General features: G+C 44.2%; 1 protein-coding gene across 1 annotated transcript in view; it reads left to right on the plus strand.

Moving 5' to 3' along the window:
* LRRC28 (leucine rich repeat containing 28) overlaps positions 1-24,161 on the plus strand; it is a 72,844-nt gene that overhangs the window by 46,151 nt on the left and 2,532 nt on the right. Inside the window, exons 7-9 of the mRNA XM_045825052.1 lie at positions 5,582-5,684; positions 16,052-16,227; positions 18,035-18,194. Of these exons, the coding sequence (XP_045681008.1) occupies positions 5,582-5,684; positions 16,052-16,227; positions 18,035-18,194 (439 nt within the window). The remainder of the gene's footprint in view (positions 1-5,581; positions 5,685-16,051; positions 16,228-18,034; positions 18,195-24,161) is intronic.

A 24,161-nucleotide genomic window follows, 5' to 3' on the forward strand; every position in this document is an offset into this window, starting at 1 on the left:
AGTTTTAATGCACCTTAAATTACTTTGAATGCACCCTGAAGATACCCACATTTTATAGGAATTAAAAAATGTAATTACAACTAAAACTAGACCCAACTTCTCAAACTAGGATAACTGATTTAATGTGATAGAACATTCCAAACAACCTACTTTGGTCGATCGCTTTGATGTTGTGATTTCTCTTGTTCCATCCTTTTGATGAAGAGAATACATCATTCATGTGTTGCGGGGGGGAGAAATGAGTTTCCAGTGGCCCGGCCGCAGTAAACAGACCCCGTGCGGCGCTGGCCCGTGCTATGTCATTCCGTGCTGGCTTTGACAGCGCAGTTAAAAAGCAGGGGCCTAAACACACAGGACCTTTTTGTTCCATCTTCAGCCATGTGGGCCGCATATGCCAGAGCCTTGAAGTTCCATAAAAAAGGAACTGGAGTTTGTGCAAGACTGCTAGCTTTTGCTAATTTGTACGTAACAATACTTTGATCTGTGAGCCTGGAAAAAAAACAAAAAAGGAAACCATTGGAGACACAGTACAGCACTTTAGAAAGCCACATGAAAACGTTCTTTGTTGCTTTAGCATTTAGGCAGATGTCCACTTCCTCGCTTTATAAAGTTCACATACTGAGCATTTTTGCACGGGAATTTGAAAAAGTATTAGTGCATGATATGCTTATTGCAAGATTTTGGCTCATTAAAATTGATGGAAGAAAACAAACCAGCTCATTAGCCAATCATTAGCCAGATCAACGGTATCTTCCAAAGTTCACTATTGAATGAAGATTTTTTCCATTTTAAGAAAAGAAGAAATGTCCCCAAGCTTTTCCATGCAGAAAATACTTACATTTCAGCCTCCATATGATTAAAAATGCCATCCCGCTGCGCTTGAGGCTCTGCCAGCGGCCGGCTTTCTGGCTGAGAGCACGCTCACGTGCGGCTGTCACAGCCTTGCCCATCCAGCCTGTGACCTTGCTGGGTGTCAGGTGTCTCAGCCTCGCCAGCAGGCTGTGCGGTGGCAGCCAAAGCTAGAGTCGCCTGGCGCTCTTTATACTTCGGCCCTCTTTTCTGATCTCCTCTCTGTGTTCAGAAGAGAGAGGTAAAAAGCGAAGGTGTGTTGAGCACCCGTTAGCGTGCAAGGGATCAAGCTGGCGTTGTGCACATCGTTGAATCTTTCTCACAAGCCTGCGTGCGACCTGGGTGTTATCATCTCCATTTCAGAGAGGAGGTGACAGGCCTGGAGCGCTGGACCCTCACCCCCACCCCCACCGCATCCTGAAGCAGTTCAATAGGGGGAAGAAACCAGGACTCACACTCAGCTCTGACTTCAAAGCTCCCTGCATCACGTCATCACAGTACTGCTCCTCTGACTCTGCCTTGGACGGTGTTCCCTGGAAAGTTGCCGTGTCTGTACTACATGCTCACATCCACGTGGTATCCCGCTAACGCGCAATACATCCGAACACAGCCCATGCCTGTTTCCTTCCAGCTTCAATAGAAAAACGGTTCACTCCATGATGGCATACTATGGAAAAACAACGTCCCCAGACAAAGAGGTGCAAAAAGAATTCTCGGGAATAGTGAAAACCTGAGATGAGATCTACACCAAATCGCAGTTTGAGTTATGGACTCTTCATTTTTCTCTGGTAAAACCAGGAGAGGAAAGAGGACTGATTGTATAAGAAGTAGCCAGTGGCAGCTTGTATCTACCTCGGTGTTATGATCTTTGCACACAGCCTCACTGAAAGGGCAGGAGCTCTTCTGTGCAGACGGGAGGAGAGAGGCACTTCCTCTCCCACGTCCCACTTTGTGTCCCTGGCTCAAGTGGATGAATCATGGTCCTTGGAGGCTACTTCCTCCAACTCCATTCTGTGCAGTTAAGTTCGGAAGAGCGTTAGCACCTTTTGCTGCAGGCCAAGGAGAATTCTCTCTTATCTGATCTCCTGTGGTGCACACTTCCAAATATGTCACTTACTAAGAATGAGGAGAAATACTAACTGCCATCCATTGGAGGAGGTGTGTGCTAAGAATTCTGCTGGATGATTTATAAACTTTGTTAGTAATTCCTCGGTTTAAGAGACGGCAGTATTTTCCCCCTTTATACAGATGGGGAAACCGAGGGCATGTGTTTTGTAAGTAGAAGAAGGAAGATTCGAGCCCAGGTCATCTGGAAGACTGTCTTCCTTCTCCCTTAAGGAGTGTGCTGCACTCCTTACCGCCACGTCAGTTCAAGTGAAGAATCTCCCCTTGTGCCCCCTCGGGGCTCTGAAAGGCAGATCTGAGCTGAGAGCTTATATGTATTTCATCAGTGTAGTTTCTTTAAAAAAAAAAAATCCCAGTTTTCTACATGCCTGTAAAGTTGGAAGATTTCTACTTGTGATGAAAGGATTTGTATTTCTACCAGAGAAGTAGTGAAGAAATCCAGAATAGGAATTCTTAGTGTTATTTTGAGGCCTTTTTCATTGCAAATGGATTCTAGTATTTCTAGCTGTATTTTTTCATCCATGTTTTAGAAATGTATAGCCTTTTATAGCAGTACATATGTCTGTACATGTTTACTAGTGTAGAGGTATACATTATTTCAGTAATTATACAGTCATATTTAAAAACATATTGTACAATGATTTAAATTTCACAGCTTGCTTTCCCATTCAGTCATCATAACCTGGCAAGGCTGAGGGGCTGGGTACTATTACTCTATTTAACACATGTGCAGACAGAGGCTGTGCCACATGGCTAATAAGTGAAAGAACAGGCACAAGAAATGAACAGAAGATTCACACACAAAAAAATAAAAATGGCCCTTACACATATTTTTATTTTTACTATTTTTAAAGATTTTATTTATTTACTGTTAGAGAGAGGGAAATAGAGATGGAGAAATTTAGATGGAGAAAGAGAGGGAGAGAAACATGAATCAGTTGCCTCTCACACCCCCCCCCCAACTTGCAACCTGGCCTGCAGCCCAGGCGTGTGCCCTGACTGGGAATCGAACCAGCCACCCTTTGGTTCTCAAGCCAGAGCTCAATCCAACAATCCAATGAGCCACACCAGCCAGGGCCCTTAGACATATTTTTAAATGTTCCCGGTCATAATTAGAGAAATGCAAATTAAAACAATGCTGGCATATTATTTCTCAGAATAGCAATAATTTTTAAGTAGGACAAAATGTTTGAAAAGTGAGCGAGACTATGGGAAAGCTGATGCTTTCATACATTGCTGGAAGGAATACAAATTGATATAACCCTTCTGGAGAGAAATTCCAAACAATCTACACGTGTATGTACCTTTTGACCCAGCAAGTCCACTTCTAGGAATCTTCGTTGAACCTATACCTCCAGTCCTGCAGACGTATCTGTGTGCATGGGTTACTATACACACACCTGTTTTGTAACAGATCTCTCCACTAAAACATCCTAGAAGCAGTGGCACCCCCACAGTAATGAGCACACGTAGCCCTCAGATCTTGGTTTCTAAACACCATACCCCAGTACAAGGAATTGAGGTTCCTTGGAGAAGTAGCTGATTTTCAGGGCTAGAACAGGGAAAATCACCCTTAGATAAAACACCATGTAATAATTTTTGCAAGCAAGATCCACTGATGGATGCTAAAATCAATAGGCAAACGTTGGAGGAAGAACAAGATATTTGCATAGTCCTGGGGCTGTAATAACCTAAAGGCTTGACCTGGGAGCCTGACCAAGCAGCTTGGAGGAGCTGCTTCCAGCATGACTCACCCACACGGCTACCGGCTACCGTCTGGCTGGCTGGCTGGCTGGAGCCTGGTTTCCCCTCCAGAGGCTGCTGGAGGGCCCTCAGGACAGGGAAGTCATCTCCCTCTGAGTCAGTGATCCTCCCTGAAATCATGTACCATTTCTGCCTGTTCTGGTTTTTAGATATTTTAAAACTGCCCTCTGGAAAGAGCACCTATAGCCAGCGGCGCAGTAATTTCTTTTCTCCCTATAAGTCGCCCCTTCCCCTTTCATTGCCAGCGCCCCACACCCCACATCCCACTTCCACTGTCCCCAGTGCTCCCAGTTTTGTTTTCTCTCTTCATAGCTTGCTCCAGGCTGGTCCTGGGCGGGATTATCTGACAGGACTAGCTGTGGAGAGGAGGCAGTGTTAACCCTTCCCTACCCTCTCCCTTGTGGAACCCTTCCCACCCTCAATCAGATATTAATGCCCCTCCCACTTTCTGTGACAAACTGTCCAGAACCCATCTGGGAACCCATAAGACTTTATAAAGCCTCTAATAGCAGTGGTCGTATTGTATTACAGTTATCACTTTTCATGTCTGCCTTATATCGTATTCATATCTATATCCCCAAGGTCTATCATAGTGCCTAAAAGGTCCTTAATGGGTAAATGGTTCTTCTTTTGAAATGTAAATACACTTAAGGACCTCCTGATTTAGCCATCTGTGGCTTTGTCTTTCCTCCACTGAAGAAGGACAAGTGGGAAGACATCTATCTCCTTCAGCCCATTGCCTGTTTCCTTGTTCTCACAGGCAGAACTCTAGGAAACTTTTCCCAGATTGTGTCCTCACTTCAGGGAGCAGAGGGTTGTTGGCAAGGCTGCTGAGGACTCTGGTCTTCGACAGTGAAGACAAATAGCCCCACCCAGTGAACTCCAGGAGTGGGAAGGAAAGCTGGGTAAACATTCTGGGGCACACGGTATACAGGAAGGGATGACCTTGACCCCCGGATCTCCGCTGCCTTTGTCGGCCAGAGATCACTCTCGGTCCTTCATGCCCGTCTCCTTAACCGAGTCCTCCCCCAGTCTCCGCTCTCCCGTTGCCCAGCTCCCTCGGGGAGACAGACGTCTGGATGCTCCTTTTTCCTGGCACGCCTGTTCCTTTTGCAGACCCTTGTTTTGGGGTCCTGTTTCTCACTCTCCCCGTTGCTAGTATGCACGCATTCCAGTCCCCACTCTCGGGTCTGCAGGCCTTGCCCCCACCTTTGCACCTCACTAAAGGACTGGGATTTGGGATTCCCTTTGCTTTTTTCCTCCCGCTGACGCCATGGGCAGTTATCCACTCCCACATCTGCCTGGCTTCCTGAGCACCCGGCCCAGGCAGGGCCTGGTCTCTGGCCCTCCCTGACCCCTCTTCCCACCGTTCTGCCCAGGGGAGGCGAGGCCCAGTGATCTCGGTACAAGGGGCAGAGCTCAACCTGTTTGGGCCGATCTGCTGACTTAGTTTGTCTAACATTTTTTCCTATGGGGAAAAATGAAGCTAACTAAATGATCTATAACAAACTTACATTCTTAAATTGAAAGTGCTTATTAAAAAAGTGCTAGAATTTTTAGGCGGGAAGAATGTTTAATGACATTCTATTTCCAGTCATCCCCTTGTGCATGCAGTTTATGAAAGCATGGTCCAGGTGGGCTAAGTCACTTTTCTGCAGTCATGTTTTCTGATGCAGAATCGAATATTCTAGCTGCCATAATCTCACACCAAGAGTGTGAGTCTACCATGTTTCTGCCAGAATCCAGGCTTTTTAATTATTCTGATAGTATGTATTAAATTTTACATTCCTTACTCTGTTGACGCATAATGACGGGAATGATAGCCCTTTTCTTTCTGACCCAGATCTAGGTCGATCTCGAGAACTGCAGTACGTGTACGTGGACAACAACGTCCATCTGAAAGGCTTGCCGTCCTATCTGTACAATAAAGTCATCGGGTGCAGCGGGTAAGGCGGACTTCACCTTTCACCCCGTAGTTCCACTCCATAGCTCAACTCTTGGGCTGCCTTTGTTTCCATTTTGTTATTTGCTCTTGATCTAATTTAGGAGGAGATGAACTATTTTGATAATCCCATTCAATTTTGTCTTTGGCCTTGATATGCTAACCCACATACCTTTAGAAGCTAAGAACATTGGGCAAGCAATTGAGAGTGTTGTAATTCGAGTTCACCTAGTTAGCTGGGAGTTTCCGGTACATTGCTGATTAATTTTCGGTCAAAAGATAAAGGCGAATCTATGCATAGCATTAGAAACTCAGAATCAGTTGCAGGAATGGGCAGTGCCAGCGTTAATTTAAAAGCTTTTCTTTCTCTGCACCCCACTGCACTGACAATTTTACCACAGCGACACCCTGCTATCTAGAACTTCACCGCTTGGATATATTTAGAGCTCAGCATTTGAAACGGCCCCGCAATCCAGATCCTGACTCAAACATCCAGAGCAGGGCCTTCAGTTAAAGGGAAACGGCAGGTGCTGGTGTTCAGAGCAGCAATCATCTTCCCTGCTCAGTGGGTGTTTTAAAGAGATGGCTTTAGCCCCTCCCACAGGAGTGAGACACAACCACCTTAAAGTGGTTCCCAGAGAGATTTTGGATGAATACAGGACAGCCCAGCCGCCAGAACCTACTTTGGACTGGCCTCACTTTCCTTACTTAAGCAGCCAAAGGATCCTTGGAATACCTTCGAGGCTACTTAGCCAGCATGATTGACTCTCCTTGTTATCCCCAACGCCCTGCACCACCTGGCTCTCACTGTGCATAGTTCTGGCAAGCAGAGGGATGGCAATAAGCCAGTACATGGAGGACAGCCGTTCCCTGCTGGCGTGGCTCCAGGGGACAGGCACCGAGCAGTGGCTGCTCCAGAGAGGGCCATCCTGGGAGCAGTGGCTCCCAGAGAGGCCCATCCTGGGAAAAATTACATAGTTGTTATCTCGGAAGAGCCCTAGATGAGTTCACTGCCTATATAGGCTGACGAAATACAAGCTCAGCGATATATTCCAGAACCTTCTGTGCATCAGAGAGAACAGAATGTGTGGCGGGGTTTTTTAGCCCGCTGGTCTTTTCTACAGCTGATGTGACAGCCGTGATACCATAGCCTCACTCTTCCGAGTGGTGAGTAAAATGCCCTCAGTCGCCAAGATACGTGGAATGATGCGGGCCAGCGCCGAGGGCCCGGCGGTGTTTTCCGCACCAGACCGAGTCCTCAGAGGCTCCCCTGGGGTGCACGCAGTCTCTGCCACGGCTAAGGGAAAGAGCCTTCTACTTTGGCGTTTAGATGTGGATGTTACTGACTGCCAGAAAGTTCTCTTTGTTCTGAGCAGAGAGGTATTTTTTAATCCTTGACTCGGTATCTGGTAGCAGAGGAAGTGAATTTCCTGAGAGCTGCAAGTCTTTGAGGAAATAAATCATGGGGCAGCACATGCAAGTTTTTAGCTAGTAGTCTGCATTTTATTATTGTTATTATTATCAACATCTCCCTTCGATAGTAGAAATGGGAAAAGAAAATTAGTATTCAAAGGAGAGTATCAGACAGTGAGTTTTCTAATGTTGGTACTTTGGAGTGTAGGCAGTCCCACTCATAAATGAACTGTGATCCAAAGGTGTCTTTAGTCTGTTGCTTTTCTCCTCATAGATGCAACTCTGGTGCTTTTATTCCAGAATTGCTCATCAAAAGGTCGTATAACCCATTTTGCAACCACTTATATGATGCTTTATGGCAAAATATATTCAGAATTCCATGCTGACTGTTGAAGCCTTGCTGATTAATTTTTGGTCAAAAGATAAAGGCGAATCTAAGGATAAACGGAATCAAAAGATAAATGGAATTAAGGGCCCCCTTTTTTAAATCTCTTGTGTCTGTTGACTGTGTGAAAAAGGATGCCCCCATTCCAAGTCAAAGTAGGGGCTGCTTTGGGGAAAAGAGGGTGAGGGGTAGGTCAGGCTTCTGAGAGCAAAAGGGTATTTGCAGCCTGGAAGATGCTCATCTTGATTCTGAGCAAGGACTTTGGTCCACTGGTTGATTCAGTGAGTATTTCTTGAGTGACTCTAATTCATTAGGTGACTATGTATTGAGTATCTTCTCTGTATGGTCACCGAGGCCATACACTGATGAGAAAAACAATTCAGTACCTGCCCTTGTGGGCCTCACAGTCTAGCCAGGCCTCCAAGTGAACCATTAATAATTGAACAGGCTTGGCGCTAATTCCCAGGAGGGAGATGACACTGAAGCCTAGAACCCAAGGCTCATCAGGCACACTCCGCTCTCCACTGATCACACACGTTGTGTGTAGCCCAGGTGCAGGCCTGGGACACAGGGACACATGGCTTCCGACATGCTGCGCTGCCTCTGAAGCGGTTACCATTACCCCTGTCAGATCAAGAATCCAAGAGAGTAGAGCAGCAGCAGAACCGAAGGAGTCTAGGTGTAGGAACCTGTGTCCCAATGGAAAAGAGGCTGATGTCCCTGTCTGGCGTAGCTCAGTGGATTGAGCGCGGGCTGCGAACCAAAGTGTGGCAGGTTCGATTCCCAGTCAGGGTACGTGCCTAGGTTGCAGGCCATGACCCCCAGCAACCGCACATTGATGTTTCTCTCTATCTCCCTCCCTTCCCTCTCTAAAAATAAATAAATAAAATCTTTTAAAAAAAAAGAGGCTGATGTATGTATACTTCACATTGCAGAAGGAAAATCGAGAACCAGGTGTGAAACACACAAACGGCAAGGCCTCAAAACAGCAAGGCCTCAAAACGGCAAGGAAGACCTATTGCACAATCTTGGGAAATCTCAGAAGTCTCACAAAATCATGTGTGATATTCATGAAAATGTGAATCAAGTTAGCACCTCCTTATTGTATGTTCATTTATTTGTCAAATAATTATTGACCCTTAACTAGCAACTTAGCACTGTGCTAGGGATTGTGGAGAAGACAAAGAAAACTCAGAGGTTTATCCTGATATACAGAAACAACTATAATATTAAAAAAAAATACCCTCAGGGAGGTAGAGTGATGGAAACCTAGAGCACGGGACTGTCTTTTAAGACCGAGCTTTGAAGTCACACGCTGTCATTTGTCACATCCTGTTGATTACCCAGGCCAACCCTGCTGTTCGCTGAGGCAGGAGGCCACCTAAGGGAGTGACCACTGGGAAGGAGGAGCGTGGGAGCCCACATGGAGTTACCTCTCACTGTCTTCTTGGGTTTTGCTACCATCATAGAACAGTATGACTTTACCTTCACCTGTGGTTTTTCAGTTTTCACTATAGGAGTAACTAAATGTCTTCCATTCTTCTACCCAGAAGGAGGAGTCCCTCCCGTGTCAGAATGGTAGAGAGTGGTAATCGGCATGGTAGCTTGTTCAGGAAAACGTAATGACAAACGTGATCCCACACCAGCTACTTTTCCAGGCGTCTGATTATATGAGAAGAAACAAAGCCTCTGCTTCATGTTTTCTTATGTAAATAAGCAATTAAGGCTGGGTTTGGGTACATATTGGTTAAAGGATTTGAATAACTGGTTTGTTAATATAACCACTCAAGATATCAGACGTGTTTATATCAGAAATCCATTCTGAGTTCTGAGTTAAACCAGTAGGCTAAAAAATTATACTTTAGGCCTCAGTTCATTTTTATGCGGGGGCTGCCTACACACGCCAGACACACAGTGTTGGGGGTCTGAATCTTTCCCACACAGGGCGGCCTCACTACAGATAAAAAAACCCAAGTGTGATTCTGCTCAAAAGACAGAATTTGCAGTTTGATTCCAATGAAGTCTTAAATTACTTATTAGCACAAAGCCACTAACGTTCTGTTTAAGTTTTAGAGGAATATAACAGAATCCAGAGTCTCTACAGATTGACTTTTACAGTGTCCAGGCCACAGCCCAAAGTTACATAATATGAAGAATAAGGAGAATTCTCGAGGAACTAAGGACCTATTGTCACAGGCAAAGACAATCAGCAGAGACCACAATGAGAGGACCCCAGATGTTAGAATTGCCAGATAAGGAATTTAAAGCAACTGCTCTCGGTGAAGTAAATAGACCAGAAAAAATAGAAATATGAAAAGGAAACAAGTGGAGGTTCTAGAGTTGAAAAATATAAACGAAATAAAAATTTTACTTGATGGGCGTAACAACAGAATGGGTATAACAGAGGAAAAGTCGGTAAACTTGTAGGCAGATCACTAACAATGTTTCAGTCTGAAGCAACAGAGGTAAGTGATTGAAAACGAGAGAACACAGCATTGAGGACCTGCCCGATAATGTTAAAAAGTCTGGTGTGTGTATAATTCCCATCCTGGAAGGAGAATAGAGAGAGAATGGGGCAATGAAAGCCACAAAAATGTTTCAAGAAATAATGTCTGAAAATTTCCCAAATGTGATGAAAGACATAAATTTACATTTTCTATAAACACAGAGAATCCCGAGCAGTATAAATTTACAGAGAAAACCATGCCCAGGCAAAGCAGCTGAAAACCAAAGATAAAAAGAACAACGTGGCAGCTGCCAGAGAAAAATGACACATTGTGCACAAAGGAATAATTCAAAAGACTATTACCATTTTATCAGAAAATTTGAAGACCAGACAACAGTGAAACAACTTTTTAAAAGTGCTAAAGAAAAAAAAACCCAGCCAACCTAGCAACCAGCAAAAATACCTTTCATGAGTGAAAGTCCGTTAAGTGGGTTCTCGAAGGAAACAAAACTCAGCATTAAAGGAACCTCCACCAAGATGACAGTCGTCCGACTCTACCCAGTCCCGGGCTCATTCTTTCTGGTGGCACAGTTTCCTCCCCCTGCACACGCACTTCTCCCCTTTCCTTTCCTTTTTTTTTTTAAAGAATTTATTTATTTATTTATTTATTTATTTATTTATTTATTTATTTATTTATTTATTAGAGAGGGAAGGGAGGGAGATAGAGAGAGAGAGAAACATCAATGTGCGGTTGCTGGGGGTCATGTCCTGCAAGCCAGGCATGTGCCCTGACTGGGAATCGAACCTGCCACACTTTGGTTCCCAGCCCATGCTCAATCCACTGAGCTACGCCAGCCAGGGCCCCCTTTCCTTTTCCTGTTGTTTCAAGCGAGGGGGATGGGGAACTTCTGCTGAAAAAGAGGGTAAATCGGGTAGCAGTTGCCATACTAATGAGCATGTGGATGACAGACTGTACGTTCGGGAGGGTGAATGAGAGGAAGTTGGGTGTTCTGGGTAAGGGAATCTAAACGAATTCTTTCCTCTGAACTCTTTGTTAGGCCGGATGGTGAATGTGAAAATACCTCTGAGTTTGTTCAGTTGCACACGTGTTTTGGAGTGCAATCCCAGTGGCAGAAGGATGTCACTGTTCGTTTAGCTTGTTTAAGGTTCGGTGTTGAAGAGCGGGTCTGAAAACCATTGAGTTGAAAGGAAATTGTGTGACAATTGCTGTAAGTTGCCTTGTAACTAAGCCAAAGATACTGAGATTTGTAACAGATTTTTAACTCGTTTTAATAACACACGTAAGGGGCCGCATGTACAATCTTTCTGTAATCATCTTGGCATTCAGTCTGAAATAACAAAAAAACTATTGAGTTAGGAATCAAAGATCCCGAGGCTTCATCACTGCCAACCAGCAGTTATTTCTTTCTGTCATGAACAGAAGCACGCCCCGGGGCTCCCCTGGCTCCGTGCTGACAGTTCATGTCACGATCATTTCACACCGAGATGAGTGACACTCGCTTTCAAGGCAGATACCTGCCCAGCTTCCCTTGCACTTGGCTTTGTCTTCCGTGCACCTGGCCCTCCAGCCAGTGGCAGCGGTTGGTTCAACCCATGTGCTCTGTGCATTCACAGGGCCGAGCCCCTGCGCCCTGCGCCGGAGTCTCATGGTGCCCATCTTAGGTGGTAACAATAGATACACCTTCAGAGCAGCGTCTGCACTGGTGTTGGACCAAGTACACAATCCGGGTGCAAAAATTTCACCATCACACCACCGCAGTGTAGCATCAGAAGAATCATTTATGATGATAATAAACAGAAAGTGCAGCTATAAACATTCCTTAACCTCTTCTGTGTGCCAGGCAACGTGCTCCTTGATGGGCTGATCTGGATATTACGTCTCTTTAGAAATGAAGAGACTAAAGCTCGGAGAGATTGGAGGAGCCATCCTGGGTCTGAAAGCTAGGTGGTGGTAGAGTCATCATCTGCTTCCTTGTTTATGCTCTTGACCTCTGCAGTAGGGACACCGCCTCCCTCTTCTCCTTGGTCTGGAGACACCTCTGTACGCAGGAGCCCTTCTACTAGGTCCTTGAGAGCAGAGACAGAAAAGACCTTTCTCTCTCCCGCATCATTCCGGGTAGCAAAGGTGGATATTTAATCTCTGATGAGGTCAGGGGAGGTTGGCCATGGCCAACAGAAAGGTCCCTAACCCATGTGATTTCCCCTCCCCCACCCCAGCAGCTTGCAGTCTGCAGGGCTGCTGCCCTTCCCTCGCATTAGGCAGAGAGGCACATAATAGATGGGTCCTAAAATGGATTTAATTAGCTCTTTATATCCAGTGGTGAGAGCAGGGACTTCTGCTGAAAGAATGGTCAAAGAGAAATTAGACCTTATACAAAATGAGGATCCACTTGCTTGTCTGTGTGAGTCTTTTTAGCAGCTTTGTCTTTTTAATTCTTGGAGACCAGAAAAGCATTAGGAAAAACCTGGTTTTCCGTTTTCTAAACCTTTATCTATTACTCTGTGTTGCTGAATGCTTCAGGCAGTGTCCATGTTCAGTCCATCTGTGACTAGGTTAAGAAGCAGCAGCTGATATGGCCGTAATGGTAGGAAGTAAACATTCACTAATGATTTGCTTGCTTTTTCCCCTACATTTTCATTGTCTGATGGCTTTGCTTGGGGTTCTCATATGACAGCGTGGCTCTAAAATTTGGAAACAAGTAATATTATTTTACCATGTGTTCTCCATAGCAACAGAACCAATAGAATGAGGCGAGGGGGCAGAGAGGGAGAGGGATATTGATTTATTTCAAGGAACTAAAGTAAATATGGTTGAGAGGGCTGGGGAGGCTGAAGTCTGCAGGCAGCCTGGGGACCCAGGGAGGAGTCGGTGTTCCCGCTTGAGTCTGCAGACACTGTGGGGGCAGAATTCCCTCTTCCTCGAAGGACCTCAGTCTTTTTCTCTGAGGCCTTCACCTGATTGGATGAGACCTACTCACATGGGTGGAGCTTAATCAGCTTCATTCAATGCCTACCGATTTAAGTGTTAATCTCATTTCAAGGAATATCTTCACAGCAACACCTAGACTGGCATTTGACCAGATATCAGGTACCGTGGCCTGGCTAAGTTGATACAAAAATCTAATCATCACACGATGTATTACAGTATATCATCGAAAGAATCATTTATTATGTATTTGCCTGTTTCCAGACTTAATGGCCACACGGCATAATAGTATGTGAGATATAAACCTCTCATTTCATTTTCTCCATATTAGGAAGGAATTGAGATTCATTTCCTCATCTTCACAAATGGTTCGTAAGAGTAAAAGCTTTCTAAGCCACAGAAACACTCATATGTTGTCTTCTAGGGCTTTTAAGGGTGTAGGGTTACATTTTGGTCTGTGACTTATTCTGAGCTAAGTTTTGTATATGGTGCAAGGTGTAGTTGAAGTTTCCTTTTTGTGTGTGTGAGTGTATGCTCTGACAGCGTTCGTTAAAAATAATATGTTTTCTCCACTGTTTTGCCTTTGTACTTTTGTGGAAAATTAGTTGTCCATATGTGTGGGTCTATTTTTGGTGACGCCCTCTACTCCATTGATCTGTCTGTTTTGGCACCAGCACCCTTGTCTGGATTACTACGGTTTCATACATAGTAAGTCTTAAAATCAGGTGGTATTAGTTCAGTGTTTTTTTTTCAAAGTGGTTTGACTATGCTAGTGGTCTTGCATTTTTTGATCTGTTCCACAGTGAGTTTTCTTGAACTCACAGGAGACATTCCTTTATGGAAAATTAAATTAAAACAAAACAAAACAAAAACACTAAAGTTGTACAAGCATGCACGGTGAGACAAACCAGTGACGACAGCTGCTCAGACCACACTGGAGCTCAGGCCCCCAGCTCACGCCACAGCCCACATGAAAGGTGTTTTTGTTTTTGTTTTTTGGTGTGTGTGCTTGTTTATTTTTGTAAGAAATTTCTATTTTTAAAAATCCCTGCTGTGATTTGCATCGCATTGAACCGTAGATCGGTTTGAGAAGAATTAACTTCTCAACATTATGGAGTTTTCCAAGCCATGATCTCAAAGTATGTCTTCATTTCTCAGCAATCGTTTTGTAGTTTTTGGTGTAGAGATCTTAGACATCTTTTCTCAGATTTATCCCTAAGTGCTTCATAACTTTCATATGATTGCATATGATATATAATAGATTTTCAGTTTCTCCTGGATTGTTGCAACCATATAGAAGTCCAAGTGTTTCTTTATATATCGATCTCATTTCTTGTTAATAAGCTCACTTACTAATTCCAGTAGGGGTTTTGTAGAATCTATTGGACTTTCTATATACACCATCATGTCTTCTGGAAACAAAGACAGTTTTATTTCTTCCTTCCAAATCTGGTTGCCTTTTATTTCTTTTTCTTGCTTTATTGTACTGACCAGAACTCCAGTGCAATGCTAAATAGAAGTGGTAAGAGCAAATATGTTTGTCTTGCCGAACTTATGGGGGAAACAGTCTTTCAGCATTAAATGCAATATTAACTCTTGCATTTCATAAATACCTCTTATCAGATGAGTAAATTCCCTTCTATTTCTAGTTTGCTGAGATGTTTTTTGAAAATTAAGAGTGATGGTTGAATTTTGTTAGATTCTTTTTCTTCATCTATTGAGATGATTATATAGTTTTCCTTTTTTAGATTTTAATATAATGAATTTCATTGATTTTCTGCTGTTAATACAGTCCTGATTACTAAGATAACTTCATTTGATCATAGTGACTATATACATTATTGAATTCATTTTGCTAAAAATTTGTCCAAACTGTATTCATAAGCAATGCTGGTTTGGGTCTCTCTTTTCTTGTAATGCTGACAAAGGGACCCAGACAAAGAGTACTTCATGCTGTTGAAAAAGACAAAACTGACCTATGATGTTGGAATTCTGTGTCGTGGCTCCTTCGAGGTACGGGTTTTGCCTGATAGAGGGGCCCAGAGCGATCTTCTGGGCTTCTATTTCTTGAGCCGGGCAGAGAAATTGGAGGAAGGAAATGAGCTGGCTTCCAGGTCAGATAATGTCTCCTCTGTAAAATCTCCCCTAGTTCCCTGGGCGGGGGTGGTCCCTCTGTCTCCTCTGACCCAACAGTAGAACAATTACATCGTCATTGTTGCATTTTCCAAGGGAAGGGGGTCTTCTTGTTGTGAACACTGCTTTTGTTTCGTTGTTTAAGTATCTCAGTGGACCGGCATGTAGCAGGTGCCCTGGAAACATTTTCTAATGGGAGGAAGGAGTGAATGAAGGAACTTCCTAGCGAACAAACGAGCCAAGGGCTTCTTCTCAGCACCGTGTGCTCTCTCCTTCATCGCCTGTTCCTGGGTGGGGTTAGAGAGTGTACCATGTTGTGTCCGGAAGACCAAGGTGGGCTGGCGGCTGCTCGCCTTCCGCGAAGAAGCGTGTGAAGACTTGTAGGCACCCCGGTGGTCTCAGTCAGGAGGTAGAATGCGATCGGACCCCTGCGTCTGGTTGACGCTGGAGCTGAAGGAACGAGGACTTCTCTGCTCCCTGGTTCCAAGTGGCTGCAGGGAAGAGGGTGTGACTTGGCTTATTCAGTTGCCTGGCCAGGAATATTTTCACCACAAGTTTATGCAAGGACCCAATAAAGCTATCTCCCGCCATTAAACATCTGTTTGCTTTGTAGGGTATTTTCCACACACACAAAAAATTCTATTAAACCAAGGTACTATAACTTAACAGAGTGTCCTTTTTTTCCTTTTAATTTGGACAATTTCAATAAACATAAACTTGGAGAGGGTCATAGAATGAAGATGAATAGGGCTTACCAAACAAATTGTGTAGACCCTGTGAAGGAAAGTCCTCCCGAGTTTGTCGGTCCTTGCTGGAAGCGACTGGACCTCAGCAACGACTTCAGCCGAATGCCAACTGATGAATTTCGACTTCTGTGCCAGGTTTGACTCAGGCACGCGGGATAGCATCTGTTCGCTTTGAAAAGAATCCTGGCAGTCCAGCAGCGCCTCACAATTTTAAATGTATATTTTGATTAGCACATTTTTATTGGCACCTCCAGTCTTTTCCTTTTCGCTAATGCGACTGTGAATGTGTGTCTTTCTGCAGCTGCGGTGCTCCCGTCCAAGTTTCCGAGGTGAAGCTGCTCTCCTTTTCGTCGGGCCAGCTCACCGTGTTCCTGCCCGCCGAGGTGAAGGCCATCGGCACGGAGGGGGACCGCATCCTGCCCCTGCAGGAGCTGGCCATGCGGAGTCTGCATCGCGCCTGCCACCGTTTTCTGAAAGGTACCCGGGGCCCCTCCCTTTGTCCTGCTGTCATGCCGTGCGCCCAGGGATTGTCTTGTGTGATGCCTCTCCTGGTGTGTTTCTTTCTATTGTGGTGAAATATACCGAACATGAAATTTACCATTGAATCCATTTTTCAGTGTCCAGTTCAGTGGCATTAAGTACATTCACATTGTTGTGCCATGGGACTTTTTATATAAAAAATGCTTTAATATTTTATCAACACTTCCCTCCATAGACAGAGGCGCATTCACTAAAATACAGTCTTCGGTCACAAACGACAGAGGTGAAAAGTTAAACTAACCCGTGTGGTTTAAGTAAAAGAAACTGGTTTGGGGATTTATATTTGGTGGATATAAGGAGCCTGGCAGGGGCACTTCCTTCAGAAGGAAAAATTGTCAGAGGTGGTATCCTTAAAGCAAAGCTGGGTGTCTCTTCCAGCAAGGCAGGTCTCTGTCTCACAGCCACCTCGTATCTGAGAAACTTCTATATCTAAAAGAGAAATCGTAGTAAACACTCTTCAGTGCAGCCCCAGCATTACCACAACATGCCAACTCATGGTTTGAGAAGGGCTTGGCAGGACGCAGATCTTGTAGGTATTGTGGAGCGGACAGCGCAGATACTTTAAGAAAGGCGATATGAATGAGAAAAATATATTTCAAGTATTTTAAAAACTACTTCATGCTTTCTTTACTTTAAAAAAAAAAGATCCATAAAAAAATCTGATATTCACCTTCCAGAAAGGTCTAATACAGAGGGAAGTTGTTGTTGTTTTTTTAAGATTTTATTTATTTACTTTTAGAGAGGGAAGGGAAGGAGATAGAGAAAGAGAGAGAGAAACATCAATGTGCGGTTGCTGGGGGTCATGGCCTGCAACCCAGGCATGTACCCTGACTGGGAATCGAACCTGCAACACTTTGGTTTGCAGCCCACGCTCAATCCACTGAGCTACACCAGCCAGGGCAGAAGTTGTTTTTTTAAACTAAAAAAAAAAATGCACTTACCCACCTATGAGTACATTTTATTTTTCTAAATGGTCATTAAGTCTGGGCAGATCTAGAAAAGATGAGAAGACAATTTGCATTTTCCTCCCAAAGATGAGTCAGTGATGTGTAGGTTTGACCTCCTTATGAGCCTTGCAGTGGCTACTGGACATTCAGCATCAGTAGCAACCCTGGTGCATCAGCGCTCACACCGGCCTGGACCACGGGCACGTTTTGCTGCAGATGTCTGTCTTGTGCAGCTCGGAGCAAGTGGAGGAGGAAGCCCCCCGTTTTGATGAATGACAGCTCATGGGCCTGAGATGAGGACGAGCTTAGTTTCCCTATTTTCCATTTTTATTCTTCTCAGTGAAGACGATTGAGCTTGATTGATTCTAAAAGCCCAGTAGATTGAGGAAGAACTTAATGCAAGTCTGTTTGAATCTTCAGTCCAGTCCTGTTTTGATTCTCTGACTCTGATAGGTGTTTACAAACCTTCTCTGGTAAGGCCATGCCTTTCTGATCTTTGTTCTCAAAGAGTATCTGGGCTGACAGTCTTTCCTGGCCTCGACCTCAGAACAGCTTCTGGTTGCTCTTCAAAGGGTAGATTTACGTTTTCTCTTAGTAGCAAAAGCGTAAAAGCATCTTTCATTTCTAAATAATGGTGGCTTTTTATTCCACGCCTCGCAGATAGCAGAATTTTCAACATATAGTACTTGTAACTCACTGAAACTGACTTGGTAACAGGGGAATATTTTAAGAAGCCTAGTATAAGGAAATCGGACTTTTTTTTTTTCATTTGTGCATGATTTGTTCTTGTGTTCCAGATCTGAACTTTCTGTCTCCCATCTCGTTACCCAGAAGTCTCCTGGAGCTGCTGCAATGCCCCCTGGGGCACTGTCACCGCTGTAGTGAGCCCATGTTTACAATCGTCTACCCCAAGCTCTTCCCCTTGAGAGAGACGCCGATGGCGGGGCTGCACCAGGGGTAATCACGCCTAAGGGGGCACCAGGGCTCGCACCCGGGCATGGGGCGGGGAACGGGGCGGGGCGGAGGCCAGGCACGACAGTACTGTGCAGTCAGCGGCACGCCGGGGCATCGCGTGCTTCCTGAGGCACAGCTGAACGAAGCGTGCACGTGTTTAGCATCACGAGAAAAGTGGCCTCCCCTCTATGGCCTTCGTGGTCGTGCACAGAGCAGTTTCAGTGCATCGGTGATGGAGAGCAGCTCGTTCCTCGCAGGAGTGCTTTCCTGCCGTTGCCCTGTTCCCACTAGTCTTCAGGCAGGAAGGAAGATAAGAACCAAATATTCACCGCATAATGGGGCCGGCCCAGCCCTTCTATTTAATTGGTGCTTTTACCTGAAAGTGTGTGGCCGAACTCTGTGTGTGTGTGTGTGTGTGTGTGTGTGTGTGTGCGCGCGTGCGCGCATGCGCTTTGAATTTCTAACCCTTTCAAATGGCATTTTCTTGCCACTCTCTGTTTCTTGGCGCAATGCCTTGAATTTGCTAAAAATGTTCACTAAGTGAAAAAGCTCCATACTGGCAGTTTAAAAAAGAATCGCAGACAATTAAAAATAGGACATCAAATGAAAAATCCCCCATTAGCACAGCCATAGCATATAGATTTTCTAAATTTAAGATTCTCTAAGTTTGCATTTTTCAAAGTTAAAAAAAAAAGAGAGAGAGAGAGAGAGAGTACTGTAATACCTCACTTACCCATCCAGTGTGGTATTTTGGGTGAGTACATTTTCCAGACAACTTGTTACCTCTGCTCCATGCCTAGAGGTGTTTCCTCTGTAATCGTTTTTATGCAACGGGAGTGAGCGTGGATGGGGTGCTGAGCCTCTCGGAGCCTCCGAGTGGGAACAGAACAGCCTGCTAGGCAGGGCCATCCGGGGCAGACTTAGCAGGGACACCCTGAGATGTAGCAGAGGAGGAAGGCCAGCACCTGGCACACAGTAGGTGTACCACGATGACAGTTACCGATTCCATCTCTTTACCCCTTCCTGCCCCAAGCTACACGTCTCTTTTTCTTACCCTGAATAACCCTGTTGTTTCTGCTATGCTTTCGGTTGCTATTTCCACTTTCTATAGTCTGGATGTGTCCTGGTGCACTGCGCCTGCCTGTAGAAACCCTCCTCCAAACCTCCCCAAATGTGCTCCTTCCAATCCTAGAGGATCAGATCGCCAGAGTTAGTGGAATTCCACTTAAATCAAAGCTCAGAGGACTGACTTAGGGTTCGAGTGTATTAGGGCATGAATACAATGTGAAGGGGACACATCTCCAAGAAGCAGCTGTGCTTAGCGGTTAAGTGCACAGGTCCTGACAACGACCCTCCGCTGGGAGACCTTGGGCAAGTTGCTTAGCCTCTCTGAGTTGTGCCTTTTCATCAGTAAAGTGAGCATGATGATGATGCCTATGTAATAAGGCCATTGTCAGGATTCAGTAAGTGAGATGATGCATGTAAAAAGCCCAGGGCAGTGCCTGGCATATAATACCAACCGAGTAAATGTTAACTATGGTCTGTTTCTGTAGCTCAGAAACTTTTTAAATTAAATTTATTGGGGTGTTTTTGGTTAATAAGATGACGTAAGCTTCCTATCTACACTTCTATAATCTACCACCTGTGCATTGCATTGTGCACGCACCACACAAAATCTAGTCTCACGCTTTAAAAAATGCGTGTGTGTGTGTTTTAGCAAATATTAGTATTAGAAATAGTATCTTTATATTAATAAGGCATCACCATAGGCAAATCAACTAACTTATTAAACTATACTAAAATCCTACTGCATTGTTGTTATTGCACAATTTCCTGTAGAAGATATTTTCTCTTTAACATTTTCTTATTGTGGTTACAAGTTATTTTCTTGCTGAAAATGTGAAAATGAAAACAATTCAGTATGGTCAGGATGCACTCTTAGGAGCTGATAAAGTTCCACATACATATTTAAAAATATAAACTTTATTTTTATCATGGTAATTAATTTCTGAAGGTAAAGTAGGTCCTTTAAATGAACTCATTTTTGTGTTATCTTTATATGAAATTTGGGGAACTTACTCAGCATTTGCGTATTCCATTTATTTCTGCTTCTAATTTCTAGACATTCAGTGTGAGCAGTCTTCTCTTGCTTCAGAACATAAGCATACCAGTGTCAGTCTAGCAAGATGCGTGTACCGAGTACCCAGGCCTTAGACAATGCCCTTGTGTTGAGCGAAGCCAGAAGCGCCTGTGTTTGCAGCTGAGAGAACAGGCCAAGATATAAACACAGTTTTCTGTGGCGAGTGGTTGCCGGGGCCTGCAAATGGGAGTCTCTGGCTTCCACTCGGTCCGCCAGACTTTGCTCCTGCCTGTGTTGCTATGGAGACTTTATGAAAACCATGGACCTCAGTTTCTACCGTAGTTTTTAAAGTATTTTTTCAGTAACTGAAAACCAAATACTTGAATCTCAGTAGCTTATTGCTGGAAGTAAAATCAATATTTTTAATGTCATCAACTCTAAAAGGCATTAGTAATCTTATTTTTTTAAGATTGTACTTATTTACTTTTAGAGAGAGAAAGGAAGGAGAAAGAGAGGGAGAGAAACATCAGTGTGTGGTTGCCTCTCGTGCACCCCCTACTGGGGACCTGGCCCGCAACCCAGGCTTGTGCCCGGAGTGGGAATCAAACCAGAGACCCTTTGCTTCCCAGTCTGGCTCTCAGTCCACTGAACCACATCAGCCAGGGCTGGTAATCTTATTTTTCAAGTTTTCGAATTCATTTAGTTCAGTTTGCATCACCCATCGTAAAGTAATATGCCATATCAGCCAATCTCTAAATTAATGTGGACATCTGGTATTATTTTAAAGGAACATATTGAATGTTCTTCTAAAATACCAAGTCCCATGCGAGTGTTAGTTCCAACCTAAACTGAATGCAGAGTGAAGTAAAAAGAAATTACTGTATTTTTACATAAATAATAAAGACCCAAGCCTTCAAATATCTATGGCAGGGAAGAATGGTTGGTATATATTGATAACTTTTGATCCTTGTAGGGTTGCAAATTTTCGTTCCCAAATCTTATTGTTCATTTGTTAAAAGGAAGACCATCAACCCAGAGGATTACCTATCAGCATAGCATGTATGTGGCTTTCCCTGTGCGTGTGTGGTTCTCACAAGTTCTGTATTTCCCAACTGGAAACAGGCTACCAATGGCTTTTCAAGGGCGTTGTATTGGTTTGCTAGAGATACCACAACAACATATCACAACACCGGGAGACTCGAACAACTGTTGTCTCACAGCTCTGAAAGCTAGAAGCGTGGAATGAAAACGTTGGCAGGACAGGCTCCTTCTGCGGGCTGTGAGGGAGGGGTCCATCTGGGAGACCGCCATCTTCTCCCTTCATCTCCCCGCATCACCTTCCCCCCTGTATGTCCGTGCCTGTGTCAGAATTTCACCTTGTTATTAGGACACCCGTGCTAGTGCATGTAGGGCCTGCTCTGACGATCTCATCCTAACTTCAGTAACTGTACTTGTAATGACCCTGTGTCCAAGTAAGGTCACCGTGTTACTCTTCTCAGGCATCACAACAACCTACAGTGGATTGGGTGGCTTGAACCACAGACACGGGTTCTCCCACAGCTCTGAAGCCTAGAAGGCCGACGGCAGGGCACACACGGTCAGGCTGCGGTGAGCACCCTCTTCCTGGTGTGAAGAAGGCCACTTTCTCATGAGCACGTGCTTGCACAAGCTCCCCAGTGCCTCTCGTACAAGGGCACCGATCCCATCAGGAAACCTAGTTATGTCCCAAAGGCCTCATCTTCTGGTGCCGTCACACTGAAGGCTAGGGCTTAAACGTATACCCTGGGGGAAGTAGGTCACAATGCCAGTTCTACAGCTGTACCATTCTGAGGTATTGGGCAGTTGGGACTGCAATGTAGGACCTGGGTGGGTGCAGGGGGAATACAATTCAGGCCAGAATAGGATTCCAAAATTTCATGTCCTTCTCCCATGCAAAATAAACTCACCCCATCCCAACACCTCCAAGTCCTAACTCACCCCAGCATCAACTCCTATGTTTGAAATCTCATCTTAAATATCTACCTCAGGTATGAGTAAAACTTGGGTATAATTTTTTAGGGGGCAGAACTCCTTTCTAGCTGTGAACCTGCAAAACCAGTCATCTGCTTCCAGTGTCTAACAGGGCGACGGGCCTCTTCTCCCATCCCATAAGCTGCCTTTTCCTCTTACTAATCGCTTCCTTTGCTGTCTTCTAGTTTGATGAAGTCCCGCTTATCTATTTTTGCTTTTGTTGCTTGTGCTTTCAATGTCATATCCAAGAAATCATTGCTAAGACCAATGTCAAGAGGTTTTCTCCCATGTTTTCTTCTAGGAGTTTTATAGTTTCAGGTCTTCTGTTTAAGTCTTCCATGCCTTTGGAGTTGATTTTTTGTGTATGGTGTAGGATAAGGGGCCAGCTTCGTTGTCTGCAAGTGGATACCCAGTTTTCCCCACACCATTTGTTGAGGAGACTATCCTTTTTCTGTTGTGTATTCTTGGCTTCCTTGTGGAAGATCAGTTGACTCTGTGCGTGGGGCGGGGGTGGGGGACGGTGTATTTCTAGGCTCTCTATTCCGTTCCATTGGTCTGTAATCTGCCTTTATGCCAGTACCATACTGTTTTGTTTACTGTAGCTTTGTAGTGTATTTTCAATGTTTTTTTAAACTACTCTTCAACAGATTTAAGTAAATTGTTCTTAACTGTGCCTTCCTCACTGTGTCATTCGCCAAATCTGCCATGTGCCATCCACCACATGCCAAACTCTATGCTATGTATTGGGGATTACACTATGACCAAACCACTTCTTTTACCATACACGTCTCACTCCTACACTTCTAGGACAGGGACCGATCCAGTAGAGAAGCAAATATGTATTATTTAAGGGTCTGGTTCTGCACACAGAATCTTCCCAGGAGAAACGGTTACCATAAATGTAACAAGCAGACACAATACACTATTAGATGAGTCTACCACAAATTAAGCCTGTAGACAGGCTTGGGGTTTTATCTGATCAACTCTAATAAATATTATTTTTCTTCTGGCTTGGATTTCTGTATGAGTCAAAGATATGCTTTTTGTTTCTAATCAGGAAACACATTTGCAAAGAAAATATCACATTTCTTATGATTTTTGTGGGCTCCAATAGCTGCCAACAACATTGTGATTTTTTTTTAGAATAGTGGTATTTTTGTATTTTAAAAGTAAGCTGAAATGCTCTTTCTTCTGCCTTGCCTATAAATATGCTCAGATTCCGAAGCAACAAATGTCATGTCTGATGTTCTTTATAGAATGTATGAGCATCTCTCTCCTGCATGTACAGTTGATTGTTTAGCTCAAAGCATCTCTCCCTAAAACTATCCATCTCAAGTGCCACCATCCTGGCATTTTTAAAGAACTGCCCAGCACAAATCTATTCCTAATGCAGTAGACTTGTTGGTACAGCTTACTTGTGACAGCTTAGTCATTAGTGCAATGGGCAGATAGACTATGTTATTAGATGAGTCTCCCAAAAGTAAACAGTACGTAGACTTGGTATTTCTTTGTAGCTGAAATAGGACACGTCCAGGTTACCCATCACCCCCTTGAGTGTGCACTGCAAGGAGTTCATGATGACCCAGTGAGCACTGTGCCTCAGTGAATAAAAATCCCACATCTCTATAGAGTGGGATTCTGTGCTTAGAAATTTTATTGTTAAAAATTCAATCGTTGTGGTTTGAAATGTGTTACTTCTATGAATGATTTTGCTTAACATAATTATCTTTTTAAAACAAAGTAAAGATTAATTAGCTGATTGATCCTCAAAAATGCAATTCCTGCCCTGGCTGGTGTGGCTCAGTGGATTGAACCTGGGCCCGCAAACCAAAGGGTCGCTGGTTCGATTCCTAGTCAGGGCACATGCCTGGGTTGTGGGC

The sequence above is a fragment of the Phyllostomus hastatus genome, unplaced genomic scaffold (assembly GCF_019186645.2).
Source record: "Phyllostomus hastatus isolate PE091 unplaced genomic scaffold, TTU_PhHast_1.1 phas_scaffold_555, whole genome shotgun sequence".
Classification (NCBI taxonomy): domain Eukaryota; kingdom Metazoa; phylum Chordata; class Mammalia; order Chiroptera; family Phyllostomidae; genus Phyllostomus; species Phyllostomus hastatus.